The sequence below is a fragment of the Nymphalis io genome, chromosome 18 (assembly GCF_905147045.1).
Source record: "Nymphalis io chromosome 18, ilAglIoxx1.1, whole genome shotgun sequence".
Lineage (NCBI taxonomy): Eukaryota > Metazoa > Arthropoda > Insecta > Lepidoptera > Nymphalidae > Nymphalis > Nymphalis io.
Genome location: NC_065905.1, coordinates 2,220,804 through 2,243,704, shown reverse-complemented (window position 1 = coordinate 2,243,704; position 22,901 = coordinate 2,220,804). Strand labels below are relative to the sequence as shown.

The 22,901-nt window shown below is 34.2% G+C and overlaps 1 protein-coding gene across 2 annotated transcripts; it reads left to right on the top strand.

Moving 5' to 3' along the window:
- The first annotated feature begins 4,831 nt into the window (after positions 1-4,831).
- LOC126775599 (uncharacterized) lies at positions 4,832-22,368 on the top strand. 2 transcript variants are annotated; one of them, XM_050497646.1, is made up of 4 exons: positions 4,832-4,896; positions 20,195-20,387; positions 20,685-20,885; positions 21,478-22,368. In XM_050497646.1, exons 2-4 carry the CDS (start codon positions 20,195-20,197, stop codon positions 21,639-21,641), a joined length of 558 nt encoding a protein of 185 aa, XP_050353603.1. In that variant the 5' UTR covers positions 4,832-4,896; the 3' UTR covers positions 21,642-22,368. The 2 variants fall into 2 exon arrangements, with proteins under 2 accessions (XP_050353603.1, XP_050353602.1); XM_050497645.1 differs by lacking the exon at positions 4,832-4,896 and adding an exon at positions 17,176-17,306.
- Positions 22,369-22,901: the final 533 nt, after the last annotated feature.

The window sequence follows — 22,901 nt, the reverse complement described above, 5'->3', positions numbered from 1 at the left end:
GCAAAAAAGTTCTGTAGCATGGCAATGTATCGCTGTGTGTTGACGGTAACGGGACGGCTTCTCTGATCCTCATAAAAATACGGACCGATAATTCCACTGGCTGAAAAAGCTGCCCATACAGTAACTTTGGGCGAGTGTAAGGGCTTTTGGTGCTTCAATTGCGGGTTAGCATCACTCCAGTATCTGCAATTTTGCCTGTTCACATGCCCATTTATGTGAAAATGTGCCTCGTCTGAGAAAAAGATGTTATTGAAGCTCGTAAACCTCGCAAGCATTTCGTTGGCAAACTGCAGTCTCTGAGTGTAGTCATTTGGCCTTAATTGTTGTACAATTTGAATTTTATACGGGTGTAAATGTAAATCCTTGTGAAGAATACGATTTAAAGATATCCTAGACACATTTAAAACACTAGACCGCTTCCGAGTAGACAGGCCAGGTTGTTCTTTAACAGATACTCGTACGCGCTCTATGTTTGCGGGCTCTCTCGACGTCTTAGGTCGGCCGGATCGTGGTTGATTTAATGTTGAACCCGTCTTCTCAAACTTCTGTACCCAATTTTTAATTGCACGAGTTGATGGAGCTTGATTTTTATTTCGTATGTTGTACTGTGTACAAAATTTTCGTTGCGCTTCAGTCGCAGAATCGTTGTTGCGATAGTACTCGTACGCAAAACGCGCGTTGTGCTCCGCTGAACGACGCCATTGCACTGAATTCCAACTACCCGCTCTCGCGCTTAGTAACGCCCCGCTCCCCCCTATCCCCCGCAATTGGAAGCAGCGCTCGATTCAAATGTTACCGGACTTTTGGTCCACCCTGTATTTTGATAAGAATTCAAAATTGTTAGTAATATGAATATATCAATATGAATAAATATCTAAACAGACCGAGTCGGCATAGTCCAATAGGGGTAATAGCAAAGAGTTGGCTAAGGCGAGTTTGGTTTTATACGGCAAAAACTTTTTCCAGCGCCTGAGAGTCAATGGAAGCGAAAATTTTTCGACTCACCTCTGCTACTTGAGGAAACCAAAAGAGCAACTTATCTATTCACAGCCCCAAATTTTTAAACGTTGTGAGTAGTGGAAGCGCAGTGCTATTAAGAAGGGTGGGAGGGATTCGGGACTGATTAATTTTGTGCCATTCCCGGGAGCTACCGATAATTGCAGCCTGCGATTTGCTGGGATTTATTAAAAGTCCATATGAATGACACCATACTACAATTTTTTCGACTTCAGAATTTAATGTTTGGATAGCATTAGCGAGGTTGTTAATTGGTGTAGTTACGTATAACTGTAGATCATCGGCATAAAAATGATAAAAACAGGAAAGAAGTGATGAGACATAATTAATAAAGATAGGAAATAACAACGGTGACAGAATGCTTACTTGCGGTACCCCAGATTGAAGAAAACAAAGAGAAGAAAACATATTGTCAAAACTTATGTTCTGTTGCCTATGACATGGGTATGAACGAAACCAGTCCACGGTACCAGGTGATAAATTAAGCGCACGCAACGTTGCTAAAAGTAAATCATGGTCGACATTATTAAACGCGTTACTAAATTCAAGAAGAACAATGATTGTAATGAGCTTATTGTCTATAGCAAATCGAATGTCATCGCATATTTTGACAAGCGCAGTAATTGTGCTATGTCCATTACGAAACCTGACTGAAGTGGACTAAGGAAATTGTTACAGTTTAGATATAGATTAAGTTGAGAATAGACAACACGTTCAAGGACTTTGGGTGAGAAAGGCAGGATGAAAATTGAACGAAAATGTAAGTTGGTGGAAGGATTGCCGTTTTCGGGATAGAAATTATATAGGCAGCGTGCCAATAGCAGTAATGTGTTTTTTGACGTCTATAGGAGACACAGAATTAAATTCAAAGGATGGACAATTAGGAATAGGTAATGAAGCAAAACATTTTAAGGTGTTAAGTTTAATTTGACCATCCATGATATTATTAGTGGTGAAGGAGCTGTTAAGAGAATTAATGTAAAGGTTATGCAAGTTTTCACTCTTTTGACGACCAATTCCTAGAGATTTGAGAAATCTCCAAGTTTTACTGGGGTTATTGTATTCAAGGGAAGAATGTATAAACTTACGTTGTGCATCACGGCAAATTCTGCTACATCAATTACGTAACTTTTTGTATTTTCGAAGATTAGCATCTGTAGGCCTGATTTTGTATTTAAATTTAGCAGTACTACGCCTAGCCATCAATAATTTAATATCCTGAGTTAGCCATGGTGCAGGAAGATGTTTAAGCTTAACCGGTCTCACATGTGCATGCACGTCAAACAATTGTACAAGCTGAGTGTTTTTTTTTTCCACATTTCGGCACCGTGTGCCATTACAGGTAGGACGCACTGATTGAAGACCCTGATCTTAAGCGACTGTGGGATCGACGATTCAAAAATATGACGTATCCCGAATGCCGCCCAGCCCAAACGTATTCTTCTTTTACCCTCCTTCTCAAAGTTGTGCCGGCCAAGTTGTATAGTTTGGCCCAGGTAGATATATTCCTGCACAACTTCAAGTGGAGAGCCATTTACTGGTGTACTGGTCTCGGGGATACATGGCGGTTTGCCATAATTTTGGTCTTTTCAATGTTCATCCGGAGACCTAATTGTCTTGAAGAATCGCTCAGGCTGTTTAGCATCTCTTCCAAATCCTGCAGAGTCTCTAGAGTATATTAAAGCTGAGAGTTAAATATATTTAATTTATATTCCATTAATTGGGAGTTAAATACTGAATCCCAGTCAATTAGGTTGAAGTCCCAATCATAAAATTAAGTCGTATGTACTATGGAAGCCGTCATCTGAAAAAGATGAATCGTTAAGATTCGTAGAGGTGTCGTCTGAAATTATACTACTTATATCATTTGAACTCATACTATAAAATAGTAATAATAAATAAAAATTATATTTATATATACAAATAAACAATATGTTAAAAATCAAATCAAGCAACATTATTTTAACCTACCAGCGTAATAACATTCGCTTAAGCACCAAATCATATATAAAAAAAAATATTTCAAATACAAGGATTAAGAAAAAAAAGAACAATAATAATAAAAAAAAGATAAAATTGATATTTAAATACAATAATGTAATTAACTTAACGGATATGCAGTCTAAAAAAAATAATTCGAGACATTTGAAGATAAAAATATGTATCTGTGGCATCTCTCTATCAATGGTAAGTGACATACACGTCAAATCATAATGTTTGACATAAATGACATAACAATGACATACGCAACTGAAGTTTAAATTAAATTTTCAACGAATACAACGTTATTATCCATAAGAGGGTATTTAAGTGTTACACAAAAGAACAAAATAAACAAGAAAGGACCGAGATTAATATAGTTAAATAGTCACTTACCTTCAGATAAACCGATTTAATAAAATAAGCAAGAACAGAGAGAAGCAATGTTTACACTTGTGCTTACTTTTTAAGAACTCTCTTACTTCTTATAGTACACACTGGTTTGCATTTTCGTGTGGTATTCGATTTCAATGAGGCAGAAGCGGAGGCAGCTGGCACTGAGGTCTCATCAGATCTACTCTTCAACGAGATGACATCGCTTGAGGACAAGGTGCGATACCGTTTGCCTGTCCCATAATAATGATAGATCCTTCTTTCGTTCAGCATTTATTGATTCCAAAACGTCGAGAGCAAGTAAGAAGGCTTCATGTCGATCCTTCGTCAAAAATTTGGACATACCTGTATTCTTAAGGTGCTTTACTAAACCAGACCGGATTTCTTAAGGACAAGTCTCGAAATTTTAACAGAACTGGCCTTGGCTTATTGGTCTTGAGTTTTCCTATCCGATGGCATTGGCTGAGAGCATCTGCAGTTAAATTCAGAATTTTAAGGTGGTCCGTTAATTACTGGTGGTAGGGCTTTGTGCAAGCTCGTCTGGGTAGGTACCACCCACTCATCAGATATTCTACCGCAAAACAGCAATACTTGATATTGTTGTGTTCCGGTTTGAAGGGTGAGTGAGCCAGTGTAATTACAGGCACAAGGGACATAAAATCTTAGTTCCCAAGGTTGGTGGCGCATTGGATATGTAAGCGATGGTTGACATTTCTTACAATGCCAATGTCTAAGAGCGTTGGTGACCACTTACCATCAGGTGGCCCATATGCTCGTCCGCCTTCCTATTCTATAAAAAAAAAAAAAAAAATGTTTTTGTTACGCCTGATGAGATATTTTCTTTTTTATCCTCGGGAATACCATGCATTAATAACATTTTTCTTCTATACCTCATTTCAAATTGTTGCTGTGAGAGAAGATCAACTTGTTTCTGCAGAGCATCTAAAGCACCCAAAACAAAACCATGGATGTTAGCCAAGTGGTCAAAAAGACGATTTTCTTAAAATTAAACAAATGAGCGACAACAGCATTTATTAGCGATGTGTAAAAGAAACTATTTGACATTAACAGCGATGCTTGAATCTGCTGTAGCGGCTAGAATTCTTAATAATAATATCCCGGAGATGAGAAGCCGATATATCCGGCATTACTAATTAAATTAGGCATTATTTTAATAAATCATAAGGTAAATGATAATACAATGTAAGAAAGGTATAGACTCGTTGGAACGCTTTTGCTAAAAATCTTTTGCATCTATTACTTATATAGTTCATTCAACCTCCGCATTCTGGAGACCAAACGAATTACACATTCAAATCGGCACAGAAAAACTTATAAAAATAGTATAATTGAAATTACTAATCAAGTTATCAGTACTAAATTCTAAAATCATGTATATCGGTAATCATTCAGCTATCATTCACTCATAACGCCATTCACTCTGCGACCGGTTAGCCTTCACGGCAGTCTGTCGCGTAACTTCGGCCGCGGTGCACCCCCAACAAAGTGAGTGTTTATTATTTTAACGAGTTTATTTACGTTATTTATTTATTATTGTTTATGTAACAGTGTCTTATGTGTAGCTATAATGATTTTATTTATTATGTGATGTTATTAGGACATGTTCGTGATAGAATATTATTAAATAAATAAATACAGCCATTTTATAAGTATTCGGCATTTTTGAGAATGGAATAGCTTTTTTTGTAATCTCTCGTTTTATTGAATTAAAAATTACAAAAAAATTAATTAAATAAAATACTATTTTCATTCATTTAAAGTTATTTTTATAATTAATAATACGCTCAAGATATTATTTTTCTTTATTAAATTATAATCTATCCAGTAACATTTTTATTAGGAATATCCAAGTATTAATTTTCTTGTATATTATAAATAATTATAAATGTTTATAAGGATTTCATAAGGGTGAATGAACTTTTTGTTTTATAAATTTCTTAACGAAATTCTTAACAGTCTCGATATTTGTAAGCGTTACATTAAAATTACGCAATTTTCTTACTTAATAACTTAGTACTTGTAGATTTGCTCCAGATAGACTTAAATACACTTATAGCCCATGAAGATATGGACTATAAATACATTAAGTCCTAGCTTATAGCGAAGCTTGCTTAACGTATACAAAACTTAACCCACTTTTTAACGGAAGTCTCTTTATCGCTACTTTATCAAAATCTACTCAACAATAACGAGTTGCTTTTGTCAGATGATAATCTGCAATTGTTTAACTAAGTTACTATCTAAGTGTGGTACGGATTTTTTACTAAGATAAATTTGTCTGTTTGTACGCTCTAATCTCAGGATCTATCAGTCCGATTAAAAAATAATTAATTTCATGTTAGATTAGATTTAGTTAGTCATTTATTGAGAAATGTTAGACTATAAACCATCATACTACGACCCACGGGGCGGATCATGAACCGTATGTAGCCACAGTTAATATATAAATAATAAATATCAATAACTAAAGTGAGATGACACCTAAACAATTATGAAGTTACTATATACAGATATTTATAATAGAACGTATGTATGTTTTAAGCAAGATACTATAATTTATATATTTTTGAAAAAGAAAAAAAACATTAAATTAAATTTCATGTTACTGTATTCAGCTCACGTTTAAATAAATTATATCAGCTTCCTATCCCGGTTTCACAGAGTAAACAATAATTTATATAGTTTTTATTTAGTTTTATGTAGAAATTCTACATAAAACGATTATATTTAAGGACAAACGTACAAACAAATTTGTTTTTCTGGGGTCAAGACCTTCGCTGACTTACGCTGAACATCTCGCCAAAGTATCATTACAATCGTATAAACAGTTAAGGGACGCATAGAGGACAAACATATAAACTTTTATAAATCAAGATGACTTTATACATAAGTAATGTTAACATTTCAGAATGTATTGTATTTAATTAATTACATTTAGTATAATTGCACCACGTACCAAGTCAAAGCTATGAGTATTCATTTTAGTAAAGATTTTAACAGAATTGCCTCAATCGTGTTTAACTTACATAACTGTTATAACTCCGGACACGAGAGAAGTAGTTCAAAACGCATGTAATATTAACTGATGAAACTTCCCGGTCAAATATTTAAACTAACCGTTTGTAGGAAATAACGTTATTTGAACTACATTTTATTTGCACTTTTGAATCGTAATTCATATGTCAGATTTAGCTGAACAAAGCTAGAGTGATGCCATGATATTTCTTAACTTTTTTCGTTGCCGTTTAAAGTTTTACTTTTATCACATATATACTAAACGTGTCATGTTTATTGTAAAAAAATTGCATAACATATCCTTCATCTGGAAGTTAAAAGTGTGTACATTCCCGTACCTCGGAAAGCACGTAAAGTCGTACTGCGTCTGAACTCTTTCCGGTCGTGTCGGATTGCCGTCCCATCGGATTATGAGAGTTAAAGAATAGAGTGCACCTGTGTTTGCGCACACACTTGTGCACTATAATATCTCCTGCGCAGTTGGCTAATCTTTCTTGAGATTGGCCGCCGTGGCCGAAATGGGTCTGGAGGACATTACTTAGGGCCTTTTTACTTATCATCTTTTATTTCGAATTTCAAGACAAAATTGATGATAAAATTTTAGAATTAGTTATAAGAATTCAACCATAAATTCAAAATGACCACGAACCGGAGCTAAAAACGTTTGACCTTTCCTCGAAAAAAAATTATCAAATATTTTCACTATCATTCACCAAGGTCACTGAAAGACAAACTAAAATAGACTTTATTTTGTAATAATTATGTTTGAAATTTCTGTATCAGACCTCAAAGAATTCAACGTGTAATTGGTATAAAAAAGAAGACTTTTACGATTTAATTAAGAAATGTAAAAAAGGAGAATACTAAGTGAATTCATATGAAGGTATCAAATCGAATCGAAATATACTTTGTTCAATCTTAAATTATCTTTAACAAGATTAAAATAAATATGAACTATTATCAGTTCGGTATGATGTAGAATGTAAATTTTACCTGCGAGAACCGTGAAGAAACTCAGGCATTGCTTTTTTCTTGGCAATTTTAGACAAACTTAACTTTCCTGGAAAACCCATTTAATCTCCTGGATAAAAAGTATCATAAGATTCTAGGCACAAATTACCGATACGTAGGGTGATGGCTCGTCTGGCTGGTGTATGTATTTTTATTGGTGTTCTGGGTGCCACCTAGTCGATGGGCCGCTACATACCAAAGCCAGTTTACTGGCCCGAAAAATATTCATATATGAACTCTTCATGGAACTGTCGAAAGTAATATTCATTTTAATACGTAAACTTATAGCAAAAAATACAATGATGGTTCGATCCTGAACAATTAGGTTATAATGTCATCCCAATCAATAAATCATCCCAATCAGTACATCAATTCCATCGAGCACAAAGAAATTTGCCAACTCCTTTCTTTGTCCCACTACCAAAAAAGTCTTTACCAACTCACATGTGCCCCTTCTCCTATAAGCTGGGTTCCTTCAAAGAGAGCTAGTTCCAATGGTTACCAGCTCGTTGTCGGTGTAAGATGTAGTATATATTTCTTACAAAGTATTATTGAAGTTAATTAAGTAATAGAATATTAGGTAGCCAACTGGCTCAAATGCTATCCAAAATATTGTATAAAAACTATGAGAGACACATTAAAGAAGATTTTTTATCTAGAACATTCTAAAATTCAAACAATCCATACGTGTTTCTCATTTAAAAACAGAACACGTGTATTTGGCGGAGACGAAACAAGGCTCCGTCTTACGTAATAATACAGACTGATCTGTTTTTGAGATCGTATTCGTTGTGCAAGGACGCTGCGATTGTTCGAAAATGAAGTGAACGATAACGCATATTATATATACGCGTGTATTATCGTATACAATACGTTCACACTGACGTTATATATATATATGTGTGTGTATATATACACGCTCCTTTTTGAGTTTAAAAACTTTTTCTAACTCGCTAGATCCCGCTGACGCACATCAACTTCTCAAAGCGGTTAACCGATAGCCATGGCTATTCATATACATGCAGAAGTTGTTATAAATAGATTATAGTGTTATTTTTATTTTAAAAAAAGAATTTACTTGTCAAAAATAATCAATCATTACACATACAATATACAATTATATGACTGCCTCGTCGATCTAGTGGCTTGATGTAATGCCGCAGACCAGGAGGTCCTGGGTTCAATTCCCAGGTCAGGCCAATAAAAAGTTATTGGGTTTTTCTGTCACTGCACCTGTGTTTGCGCACACACTTGTGCACTATAATATCTCCTGCGCAGTTGACTAATCTCTCTTGAAATTGGCCGCCGTGACCGAAATCGGTCTGGAGGACATTAAATGTTATATATGATGTATAAGTTAGAAACTATCTAGCTGTAAATGTAAAAAATGAGCATTTGTTCGAATTAATCTTTAAAGTTCAAGACGACTCAGGCATGTGTAAAGCTTACGCCATCTTCATTCCTTATACGAATTTAGATACAGTAACAGTCTATGAATGTCCCACTGCTTGGCTAAGGTTTCCTCTCCCTTTTTGAGGAGCAGGTTTCAGAGCTTATTCCACCACGCTGCTCCAATGAGGATTGATGGAATACACATGTGGCAGAATTTCAGTAAAATTAAACACATGCAGGTTTCTTCACTATGTTTTCCTTCACCGTCAAACACAAGATTTATTATAATCACAAATTTTAGCACATGAAAATTCAGTGGTGCTTGCCCGGGCTTGAATGCACGATCATCGGTTAAGATTCACACATTCTTACCACAGGCCCATCTCGGCCCATTATGAATTTATATAAATAAAATAAATACAACACAACCAAAGTATATTATATACCTAATAAAGATTCTGATCAAAGTTAATAATAACTTCATAACAATTATAATATAAACGTATAATAATTATAATATAATATAAATAAATAATATCGCTAGCGACAAGATGCAAACAGTAATGTTCGTGCACCAAATGAACAATAACAATTGAATTTATAATCGTTATTACTCATAATTACGCTGAGCAATCATGTAGAATCATTAGTCGATAAAAGATTACATGATAAGTGAAGTAGTTGATCTAGTGGATAGCTATCGCAGATCTTGAGGTCCTGGGTTCAAAACCCCGGCATATTAAAAGGTTATAGAGTTTTCCAATCGAAAAATTCTCAGTAGCAACCCAGAATCTGAAAATTGGTAGTGTGTATATTCTTCAAAAAACGTAAGTAACGTTGGTCGTTTTACGCTTGAACTTTTTCATATCGTGTCGCATTTATCGTCCTATTATGAGCGTAATGGTGTAGGCTTACTTGGTGGTAGGACTTTGTGCAAACCCGACTGAATAGGTTCTACTCACTCATCACATATTCCACCGTCAAAGAGCAGAAATGTCCGGTTGGAGCGATGAATGCACCGTTGCTATAGCTGGTTTTCAGGCTCACTAGACAATGTAACTACAGGCACAAGGGACATAACATCTTAGCTTAGTGGAGCATTGGTGATGTAAGGTATGGATAATAGTTTTTACAGCGCCAATGTTTATAAGTGTTGGTGACCACGTACAATCACGTGGCTCCTTTATATTTAAAAAAAGTAGGTGCACCTGTGTTTACGCATACTTTGTGCTTTATAATATGTCCTGCGTAATTGGAAAGTCCCGAGACTGGCGCCATGGCTTTCATCGGTCAGAAAGACAATGCAAGTATATGACGAGACTATGAGCTGAATATCCTAACATAACAATATATGAAGTAATTGCGACTTACAGTCTCACAAAGATAATGCCAAAGGTTATTATATATTTTTTAAATTTACAAATGATAAAATTTATATGGTTTTTTAAAAATTATTAATAAATAAGACATATATTACTTAATGCAAGTTTATATGATCATAATAAAGCGTAGAGTTAGTACGCTTCATTACAATCCGTCTGCGCTTATGCGTATGACGGATTAAAATACATTGCACACTATCTTTCTTTCAGACCTCGACGATATCCCAAGCCTAGTTTCCGCCTTACAGGAGGTGCCCTTAGGACACGCGTATACTGAGCTCTTAAATGGACTTCCAACAACTGGCTGAATATTTTAAGACTCGCTCCCCGCCCGGTAATGCTGTCGAGAACATTTGGGCCAACAACTACATATAACATACTTGCGCAACAAATAAGCCATCACGGAAACAGAACAATATAAATGTACGGTTTATTAGAATACGACCTTCAAAATCAACAACACAGTCAGCCAATTATAATACCTACGAAATATATATTTTTTTATTAGCAAGACATAACACACGACACTAGAGGTCACGCAAAATATGTCAAAATATCTATGTCGATATCAGATATATTACCTACAACCGTTTCAATTACAAGGTCGATAATTTTTGATCTTTTATTACAAGCACAAATAGTGATGTGAAAATGTGCGGTGAGCCATAACGTTGGGTAACTAGTGAGGCAACACTGACGTCGTGTGGCAACACTAGTCACACGTCGATATAATTTGCTATCATGAGTAAAACTTTCATTTGTTTTGTTTGGAATCCGTTAGACTTCGAGATGGCATTGTTGTAATGTCGAATGGCGTGGATGTTCGGCTGTGTGGGAAGGAAGCACTAGATGGTTTCACAGTAAATCGTTTATTTAAAAACTATAGACTGCCCATAGACATTGTCAGTGTAGTCTCTTATATGGTCAATGCCCCAGCAACCTTGGGAACTAAGAAGCTATGTCTTTACTCGCTTACTATCCTTCAAATCGAAACAGAACAATACTAACTAAACTTGTTGTTTGGTGAAAGAATATGTAATAAGTACTTACAGGTACCACCCAGATGACCCCGTATAAAGCCACTACCATGAAGTAAAATTATCTTTCTAAAACGGTATCTTCGAACATATATTGCTTGCAAAGATAAACTTAATTTTTAAGCAAGCTTACAACTAGTTCAATTTAATTTCATAACACGCGACTTCCTTACCACTTTTTTTTTTATAGAATAGGAAGGCGGACGAGCTTATGGGCCACCTGATGGTAAGTGGTCACCAACGCTCTTAGAGATTGTAAGAAATGTCAACCATCGCTTACATATCCAATGCGCCACCAACCTTGGGAACTAAGATTTTATGTCCCTTGTGCCTGTAATTACACTGGCTCACTCACCCTTCAAACCGGAACACAACAATATCAAGTATTGCTGTTTTGCGGTAGAATATCTGATGAGTGGGTGGTACCTACCCAGACGAGCTTGCACAAAGCCCTACCACCAGTAAAGCCCTACCACCAGCCCTACTACCTACTTGATTCCAAATCATTCCAATGACACATGACAATATTATTTTTATATGATATAATGTTGGATCAAATTTGGAGTTGGGCGTTGGTGATAACTTTGTTAGGTTCGGGTGTAATTACTGCCAACACGAATTTATTTGATATATTTCACAATTGTTTAGCATATGTCATGTCTTAAGTAAAAAAGTAACATTACTATAGCCATCGCGTTATAGTTTTTTTTTATAATAAAAGGTATCACGTATTTCAATTTCTGTTGAGATTAATTGTATTTCTAATTAAAAAAAAAACTTAAAGATAATATAAATAAAGTTCAAAACACAATATCATTACCATAATAACAGATATATTATCTCGGCAATAGTTTAAATCAATATTTAAACCGCCCACAGCTGATAATAATGTTGACTTTAAATATACAAAACGCTAATAAATTCGCTAACGTGGGATCATTAATCCGGGAGAATTAACTAGGTACATTTATATTATTAAGCGAATATGTTACATCATTGATTACTCATTCCGAAAAAAAAAAAAACAAAAAATAAAAGCTGACATGACCCTGTGGTAAGAACGCGTGAATCTTAACCGATGATCGTGGGTTCAAACCCGGGCTACCACAGTCATGCAGATTATTATTATAAAATCAAAATATTCCTCAACTAGCTACCCGGTTTGACTTCGTACATGAAAAGTCACTTGTCCCAATTCTTCCTCTTAAAATTCTTTCTTAACGAATTATTTTTAAATAAAGCTATGTTTAATACAGTATTTTTGGCTGTGTTTACGATAACTTTTTGAATCATCTGTATTTACTAATTAGCCGAGATGGCCTAGTGGTGAGAACGCGTGAATCTTAACCGATGATCGTAGGTTCAAACCCGGGCAAGCACCACTGAATGTTTATGTGCTCAATTTGTGATTTTAATTGATCTCGTGCATTACGGTGACGGAAAACATCATGAGGAAACCTGCATGCGTCTAATTTCACTGAAATTCTACCACATATGTATTCCACCAACCCACATTGGAGCAACGTGGTGGGATAAACTCTAAACTTTCTCCTCAAAAAAGGAGAGAAGGCCTTTAGCCCAGCAGTGGGACATTCAAAATTAAAAAAAAACTTTAAAATACAGCTTAGTCAATATCATCAATGGCTTTCCTGATCTCATTGAAGGTCGGCGTGTAAGCTGCATGCGCTACTTAAAAAAGGCTTTTGGCAGATTTTCGCTTCTGACCGTACGCATGATGCTTAGCCCCCTTTGAATTGATTTAGCTTGAATCGCTTACGATATCAATAGATGTATAAGCTTAAATATACATCTTTAGTCAGTTCCTACGCCATTCGAGGGTTGAGATCTCTTTATCCATTGCCCCAATGATGATTTTCATTGCAATACAATACAGTAAAAAAACCGACACATATACTAAAAAAATAAATATTTTAATCAGAATTCAAAGTTGCCAGTTTTAATAATGATATAACATCTCGAACAATAAAAAGATTTTGTGTGGATTTATATAATATACATAAGGGTAACGGGATTGGTCAGTATACGTCTATATAAAACTTGTAACTTTCAGCTTTGCTCAGGATAAATAATTATCTTTTTGCGCAATTAGTGCGTCATGTACTTACAGTGAATGGTACAATGCCACACTGATGTAAGTAACAATTCAATCGGATAAATAATGTACGATGAAATAAACATTACCTTTTTATATAGACATTACATATACTAAAAATAGTGAATTAATTCAAATACAGACACGTTGGTAGTAATTACATCCGAACCAAATAAAGTCATCACCAACGCCCAACTTTTGATCCAACATTATCAATTGTTACGCCCACCATATCAAATAACAATAACTTTGTTTTATGTCATCACGAATGTTTTAATTTATCAACGAATCAAATGATATTATGTACGCCAATGTTAATAATCATACTCTTATGTAGTTATTCTCGTTTTACATAAAAAAGATGAGTGCGTTCTCGTCGTATTTTTTGTTTACATTATATGTTTTATGAGTAATACATATTTATAATATGGTAATAAATATAGAAATTATTGAGCTGTGACAACCCAGTTAATGCAACATAAATATTTTAACTTAAGATCGCTAGTTCGAATACAGTCTTAATGTGCTTAATTTATAATGTATAATACAAATATGTATATACACGATTATATAATTCGTAATAAAATCTAATATTTAAGAAAAGTATACAATAGATATCACTCCTCACAATGCTGTAATGCAGGTTATTGGACACAGCTGTGGCAGATTTTGATTCGACAAATTTCATTACAATACCGAGAACAACGTGAATTATGTCGCCCTGACAGATTTCGGTTACGGCTGCCAATTTTAAGTTTGAGCCAACTGCGCAGGACATACATGTGTGTACGCAAACACAGATACACTCTATACCCTCGCTCTCCTAATTCGATGGAATGGCAATCAGACGCGACTGCAAAGAGTTTAGGCGTAAGACCAACTGCTTTGCGCGCTTTCCAAGGCACGGGAGCGAACAAATTCCTTCAGACTCCTGTCCGCTATGAGAAGCTTTGACAGAAAACCCCAATAACTTTTTATTGGCCCGACCCGGGGCTTAAACCCAGGACCTCGGGATCTGCGTTATACTAGATTAAACGCTTGACCAACAACGCAGTCACTTTAAATGAGGCTTAACCGATTTAAGCTAGTAATTATTGGATAATATCAACATTGTCTATCTACTACCTGGGATTACACAGATAGATAGTTCTGGTAATATGCTCTATGCAATTACGCCACCAATAAAATCTGTATTACTCAATAATACCGTTAAAGCGCGCTCTCATTTAATACACTTGTCACATTACAAACCACTTTGATTAAGAAATAATAACATGATGCTGTAAAGCAAATAATATTATCCTATTTATCATCATCAAACATTTTGAAACAAAAATGTAATGTTCATTTTTATTATTAATCTCTTTTTAATTTCTGTATATTTATTAACTTACTTGTAGTATAGTAACTTTACTTACTTTGTCTGTACTTGTGATGACATGTATGTGTATAATGGCTTATATTACTACTCGGTAGGGATAGATGGCGCTGATTGAATCTCTCACATTCCTGAATCGCGCTGTCTATATGCGTTACTGAGAATATATAGTGTGGATATGATTATTCTATATCAAATAAATTTAAATTTTAAGGACATTGGTAAGCACTTTAATTGTATCATTTAGCATTTGAAATAAGTCAAAACTTCATAATGATGATGATGAAATTCATAATGATTGTTTAAGTAATAAGACTTAAAAGGCGAAAGCGTAACAGACAAACAAACTCACATTCGGATATACATACAATATTAGTAAATATAACAAGCAGTGATGATACACTTCCTTAACCTATTTGACAGCATTTCAATGTCTAAAATAAATTGGTAATGATGCGAATTTTGAGTATGTCCTAGTTCCCATAGAATATTCAAGGACCTGTATGTCTATTACCAAAGACCGTGTATATATCGATTAGGCTCTAACGCTACGTAATATACCCGGCGCCTTCTAAAGGTCACTCTGAGGTCACTCGCGTAAATTGGATACAATAAACTTGTCTTACTTCATTCCTTTCTAGTTTTTTGTTAGTCTGTATCAGCTTTTATAGAAATCGAAACAAAAAGATTGAATCTCATCTCGTCATCTTTCTATCCTTATTTTAACTGAATACATTTAGGAATTTATGACGTGTTTTGTTATTATTTATATATAAAATTATTGTGACGTTTTCCAAATAAAAATTAATTAAAAAATCATGTTAATTTTGGATCAATTGAAGGTCATTTCCAAGTATGAAGTGATATATATGTACATACATTTATATGAATTTCACTAGATTATCTCTGTCTGTTCGTATGTCTGTTACGCTTTACGGTTTAACCGTGCAAACGTAATAGTTATGATACTAGTATAGATAATTTAAAACTAATGGTCAAAATTATCGATAAAATTGTCATTTAAATAACAATAATAACATCGATTGATCAAACATACAAAGTCTTCTGACATGGTAACATGAGCAAGAATATTTTGAACGAAATAAATAATTTTAAATAATTGAACTAGTTTGAAGCCGATCTCGGTCAAGAGTAGAGAAAAGTGATAGTGTCCGGTCAAGGTGACGCTCAAGTATGAAAATTATTACATAGCAACATCAAACACAAATTATATGTTTGCGTAAACAATCCAGTCATTGATTCAAGTGAGCAATTTTGTGTTCTATTAATTTTGAAAGAATACGAAACAATTTAGGCTTTATCATAATTTTATTTGGTTGTACGACTTTATGCAATCCGGCCGGTTAGGTACCACTTTCTCATCACATATTCTACCGCCAAACAGTAATACTTAGTATTATTGTGTTCCGGTATGAAGGATAAAAATGATAATGAGTGTACTACCCCAGTGTAAATACAGCTATAAGGGACATCTTAGTTTCAAAAGTTGATGTTGCATTGGCGTTGTTAAATAATTGTTGTTGTTTAATATTTCATACAGCGCCAATATCTATAGTCTGTAGTAACCACTGGTGACCACCCACCATCATTGCACGTTCACCTACCTATTAAAAGCGCACATTTACACAGGATAGAGAGCAGATTAACCTAGAAATAGATCTATATTTAGCCTGTTTTATTTTTCATTTATATCGATTTCAACATATACGTAGATGTATGTGAAATACGACATGTGTACATTGACAAAAATTCTATACAATTTTTTGCTCTGTGTATACAAACAAACGTCTTACAATTTAAACACTATATTGTTCAAAATTTATTGTCAAATCAAATCGAATCAATGTATATCATTCAAGAAAGCTTTTTTAAGCGTTTATAATTCGTCAATATTTTAACTTTACAACAGTTTTGAGAAGGTGGCTTTAGCGAGAAGAAAGAGTGAGATAATATAATTGCTTTTTAAAAATAAATCCGATTTACAATGTGGTAAGTATTCACAAATATTGTTATTGATCAGTCCTTCCTTGGTACCCGAGCTTAAATCCAAACATATTTACCAATTAAGTTTTTTTAATGCGTATTAAGATTTATTGATTAACTGTCACTTAATTTTTTTTATTTGTTAATTTGTAAAGATTTAAAGGTATTCAGGTATTATATTATATATGCAATTAATTAAACTAATATTTATTAGTGATAAAGCTAAAACATTCTTTGATTAAATCAAATTCGTCTCGATGATTACCTCAAATGAAATATAAATAAAACTATGGTGTTGTTGTTAAAGCAGATTGTAAAAATAATATATGCAAGTCGTGAATCCGTGATGATATCTACGAACACATTCGACATGTCCATGATGTCATGTCGGTAAAACTAGAAAATAAATAAATTCGATAAACAAAGATACAGCGCAATTTATCTATGGCTAGTCGTTATATAACAAAATAGTTTATATATAAGAAACTGTCGGTGTCGATGGTTGTCTAGCTTAAAAGTTACCGTGAAAAATATATTCGTTTCGAGATCCGTGAACTCTGAATGTAAGTCGATCTTATATTAAAAAATACTAAAATATTTTTGGTATAATATGTATATTAAAGTTAATATACATTGCCTCGTTGGTCTAGTGGCTAGATGGAAGGCTGCAGTCTCGGAGGTCCTGGGTTCAAATCAGGTCCACACTTGTGCACTATATCTCCTGCGCAGTTGGCTAATCTCCCTAGAAATCGGTTGCCGTGGCCGAAATCGGTCTGGAGAACATTATTATAATCCATTATACATATACACGTTATCACGGGTACAGACAATGACATAGGGTGGTGTACGAGTCGTTTGGGATTATGTAGTTAGGGAATAAAGAGTGCACCTATTTTTGCGCAAACATTTATGCACATATGTTCTGCGCAGTTAGCTTATCTCTCTTGAGCGTGGCCGAAATCGGTCTAGAGGACTATTATTATTATTGTAATAAATATTTTCGGAATGTGTTCCTTAATTTTTATAGAGTATTGTTTGTATTTATAAGCCGCTTTGTTAATAACACAGAGTTATTCTTTATTTATGAAGAGTTTATATAATTTAAATTCTGAAATTATACCTCATTTATAATCTATGTATGCATTGAAGCAACGCGATGTAATCTCTAAGCCTTATGTTACACAGGAAAGCTTTTGCCTAGCAGTGAGACATTTGCTTGCTGTTATATTACTATGTTCCATTAAAATGTTAATGTTACATTAAGAGACGTTTAAGGTCAATAAATTAAGCTCATTAATTAAGTATTTTTCAAAAGGATTTGACATTAAAATCCGGATGTGAGCAGCGTTTCGGTCGTGAACGTGTGACCCCAGCAATTAGCTTCGTTTGCGTGTGACCATGATTTCAGCAAGGCATTGACTATTTCAAATTATATATGCATGTATCATAGTTAGGTGTATATAAATAATTATATATTTGTAAATTACTATAGTATCTCGATTAATAAATAATTCATAAGTATAGTCGAAATGGCCCAGTTCTTAGAATGCATTAATTTAGGATTACGTGTCGAGCAAGCACCTCTGTGTATCTTCCACATGTGTATCGAAACCCGTGCAGCGTGGTGGACTAAGCTCTTCTCAATTTCGGCCACTTTCAGCCACGGTATTCATTCTCAAGTTCAAAGAACAAATTATTATAGTACTCGAGCGTAAGCACTGTCTTCAAGACCTTGAAATCTATACCCTTACGAGCTAGTTACTAGATCAGTGAGGCGGTCTGGTAGCACTGTAATGCTGTATATAATATTATAAAGTCCTTCTATTTAATTCAAACTTAAACTCAAAACAATTTTTCGGTTTAACTTTTAAATTTTATGTCCCATGTAAACGTAGCGCATGCGCACCGCGCGTGACGCAACTATAGCAAAGGTCGCTAGAACAAGTTTCATTCTCTATGGATCTTCTACATTCCTGTTGTTTCGCATAATCAGGTAACTGAGTGAATGAATTAGGTTTTCCTCTTGTTTATTGATCAGCTTATTTATGCGCAAATGTTTTTAATAAAAAAATATTGTATACTGTTCTGATTTACTCTTAAATCACATTAAAAAAATAGATTTGAATAAAAAATAAATTTATTGGAATTGTAAAGTACGCGAAGGTCTAAGTTACTATAAAAATAAACAAACATGTACAAATAACCTATTTTAATAAAATAATCTATCATCATATTATATCTAAATTTTTTTACAAATGTTTGTACTAAAATTTTGTATGAAAAAAATATGTTTCTGAATCGCGCTAACGTTTGGTTCAATTTGATATATACTATAGGGTTTCGGCTTTTTAAATATACTGGCCATTTTTGGAAAATATTGTTTCACGGACGGAACGAAACGAAACTACGGAAGTGGTTTCTTGGGTTATGAGGTACATATTATAAATCTTCTTAAAAATAATATTTTTATAACATTAAAGAATTTTGAGTGACAATACAAAGTCTGTATTTTTGGAGTGTACTAGCCGAAGCAATCCGGACCTAGATATGAATTTTGGCGATGGCTTGAACATTTGTTACCTTTAAAAAATTACTAATAGATCTGTGGTATCAACTATTTAGGTCATCGATACGTTGTAAATACAACGGCTCATTTTATTTTGATTAATATCAACAATAATCTATACACGCCTTTACCTACAAGCTTTAAAACAACCTAACAAAATAAGCAACATTGTGAAAAACAAAGCATAATTCAAACAACATTGCTATTTTTAATATTCAAACGTATACACGTAAATATAAATTACTTTAATGAACTTTGGTAATAAACAAATGACGACGTATTAACGGAAATAAGAAACACTTAAAGGATTATAATATTAACTATAAATATGTTAGGTATTATCAGTATCTCTCGTCAACTTCGATGATAAGATAAACACGTGATTATTCATTTGCTGGTGGGACTTTGTGCAGCTTTCTAGCTATGTTCCACCCACTCACCACATATTCTTAGTATTATTATTACACTAGTTTCTCGGCAGAATCTACACACCGAACTAGTCGTAGCCTTAAATCAAAATAATCTTCATTCAAGTAACTTCTTCAAACCAAACTCATTAATATTAATAGTACATAATTAAATGGACAGCTACCAAAGATCTATACGAGATGGTCTGTTACATATAAATTTTTCACCTTAATGCAGCCTTTAATTAATTAACAGCATTTTTTCTATTGTAAAAGATTAATTTATTTTATCCCAACACCAATGATGGGTCTTTCGCCTGAAATATGCCCAAACAAATAAGCATACATATCATTTAAATAAATGAAAACGAATACTTCAATTTTATTATACGCAACTTTATTAACCAATAGAATAAAAAAAATCCCTACTAGAATTAAAAATAAAATAAAAATTAACAATACCTTCTATCATTTTCAGATGCTGGTCACGGTGCTGCTCATTGTATCGAGCGTAACGCTCTCAAGCTGCGACGTCTCCCACCTGGAGCCTGAGATCATCACGGAGCCTCCACCACCAAAGCCATATGTCTTCTCGTACACGGCCGGCAGGTACCCAGGACACACGGACCGTCAGCATGCTGAAGTGAGCGACGGTAGCGGTGTAGTCAGAGGTATATCTTCATATTACTCAATACAAGATTATATAGATGATACAAAACTGAGTTTTGGTATTTGTTAATTATCAGGCAAGGTGTTATTATAATAATTATATATTTAATTATTGGTAAAGAGTACCTAGTGCGTTATTTTCCGGCTCTTTTCAGTAGTATCTACATCTCGAAACGCAAAGGCAGATGTAAAACAATGATATTTATTGAGATAATTTATAATTATAATGGAGTAAAATAAATGAACGTAATTTAAAACAAAACCGATTTGTAATTTACAACTTTTAACTCGATTTTCAGGCACATTCTCCTACGTGGACCCTCGGCAGCAGGTCCGCACGGTGGACTACGTAGCAGACAGGAATGGCTTCCACCCGATACTGAGCGATGTTCCACCGGAACACCCAGCTGATTCAGCATCAGTCGCTAAAGCCAAGGATCGCCACTTCGAACTCTATGCTAAGATAGCTGAAGAACACGCACACCACCCATACCCTGATGGTAAATTAAGCGAAACTTTTTATTAATTGAAATTATTTTGTCATAAAAGATCCTCTACTTACTGAAACTTTTATCTGATCGTTTTGAATTTGCCATTTGGAATACATTTCTACCTCCTCTACATAGAACGATCTACACGAAATAACACATTCTAAAACACTAGGATTGGTCATCTCTTAATCTTTCGATGTGTAAATAGCAAACTTACCTTTTTTTTTATATTCGCCGTCAGGACTAATGACTCTACTCCACCTGATGGTAAGTGGTAGTAGAGTCCAAACGCGACGACGGCCAGTACAGACGGGAAAAACGTTCTGTACTAGCCGCCTTCGCCTTGCCGGCCCGCAAGATGCCTCTTCACGCCTCGTTTGAAGGAAACTTACCTAGAACCTAGCCTGAAACAGTGATAGCTTCACCTACGAAAAGTCTTTATATGAATACTTTTCAGTTATGTTTCATAAACTATTAGCAAGCTAAATGGATCGTTTTTTGAATATAGTAACCGGACATGAATGAATTTTGAAGTGCTATTATAAATAATAGTGAACGTAAAGATTTTTTCTCTTAATTAACCGTCTCTGATTTTTCCCAGAAACAACAGTGCCCCGACAATCAGCAGCAGTTGCAGCAGCAGCAGCGAAGCACACGCAACTCTTCAGAGTAATTGCGGAGCAGCACGCGCGCATCGCAGCAGAAAGAGAAGCACTCCAGAGAGAAGAAGAAGAAAAGCAGCACTTGCAAGAACTCGGACAGTAGATAAAATTATGTACTAACTGGACTTTGGATAATAATATGCTGTCGATAGCGAGATTCTGTTACCCTTAGAAATATTTACCGAAATTAGTTTTGCCAATTCTGTAGGACGGAACTTTGGAAGCAAGGCAAATAAAAGTGTAAGGAACAAATTCTATTCGATTAGTTAATGTTATTTAAAACTGCTTGCATTTAACAGCCTCATTAAAAATCATCAAAAGCCTCAAGTGCAACGCGAATGAAATCAGCTACCATTGATAGTAGGACTACAATTAAACATTCTCATATGTTTAATTGTAGTCCTACTTTTAAAAGAATCTCCGAATCTAGCGGATTTGGCAAATTTAAAGAACGTAGTAACTGACCGGACCATTCTGCAATATTTTTTTATATTCATATTACATTTTAAAAGATAATATCCATCAAGATGAATGAATTCAAACTAATTAATGAGTATAAACCATTTAAAATGATGCAATTGTATACATAATGTAAAAGTTATTGTTTTATTTCCTAGATTTATCTGGAGTTATGTAAATAATTTTATTCGACCATGACTTTTTAACCGTAATAAATATTTTTAAATCTAACTTTAAATATTTGTGATATAACATATGAAATGTAATACAAAAATGTTAATTTAATTTCACAATGAAGAAGGTGGGACTTTTGTAATTTTATAATTATTTCGATTGCCATATTGAAATTAAATTAAACATAATATTATGTGGATTTTATTTTTCTTGTAAAATAATTGACCCTACAAACAGATTATACCAATTAACAGATTTTAGATTGCAATCTTTACTGATTAATTCGTACTTTTATGAAAGAGGATTCGATCTATATGCTGTTAGATTGGATATTTCATGCTAATTTCCTCAAGCTTACCTTATAAGGAAGTAGAGAAATGATGGCATAAGTGAGCTTCATTAATCTAATTAAAATCCTTTATTTAACGTAGAAACATTACACTTATTGATTGTCAAACTAGAAACTCCCGCCAATTTGGATAATAAATACCCAGACCTGAGAAGAACCGCCGAAAGAATACGTTTGCCGTCATGGCATTTGAATCGGTCTTAACCCCAAGAAATGGATTATTGAATTGAATAGACCAGTGAGATCTTATATATAATTTGTCTGCTAGTATATGATATTGTATAACATCTTATAATATTAAATAAGCAATTCTTGTATACAAAAAAAGTTCGTGTATCTTGGAAAATGCTCTAACGATTTCGCTCAATTTTTACGTAAGGT

What these genes read in the sequence shown, in the direction of transcription:
- LOC126775599 (XM_050497646.1), top strand. Translation starts at nt 20,195, where the DNA reads ATGCTGGTCACGGTGCTGCTCATTGTATCGAGCGTAACGCTCTCAAGC. An exon ending in CGGTAGCGGTGTAGTCAGAG is followed by an intron (nt 20,388 to 20,684) that starts GTATATCTTCAT and finishes CTCGATTTTCAG; the next exon opens with GCACATTCTCCTACGTGGAC. An exon ending in ACACCACCCATACCCTGATG is followed by an intron (nt 20,886 to 21,477) that starts GTAAATTAAGCG and finishes GATTTTTCCCAG; the next exon opens with AAACAACAGTGCCCCGACAA.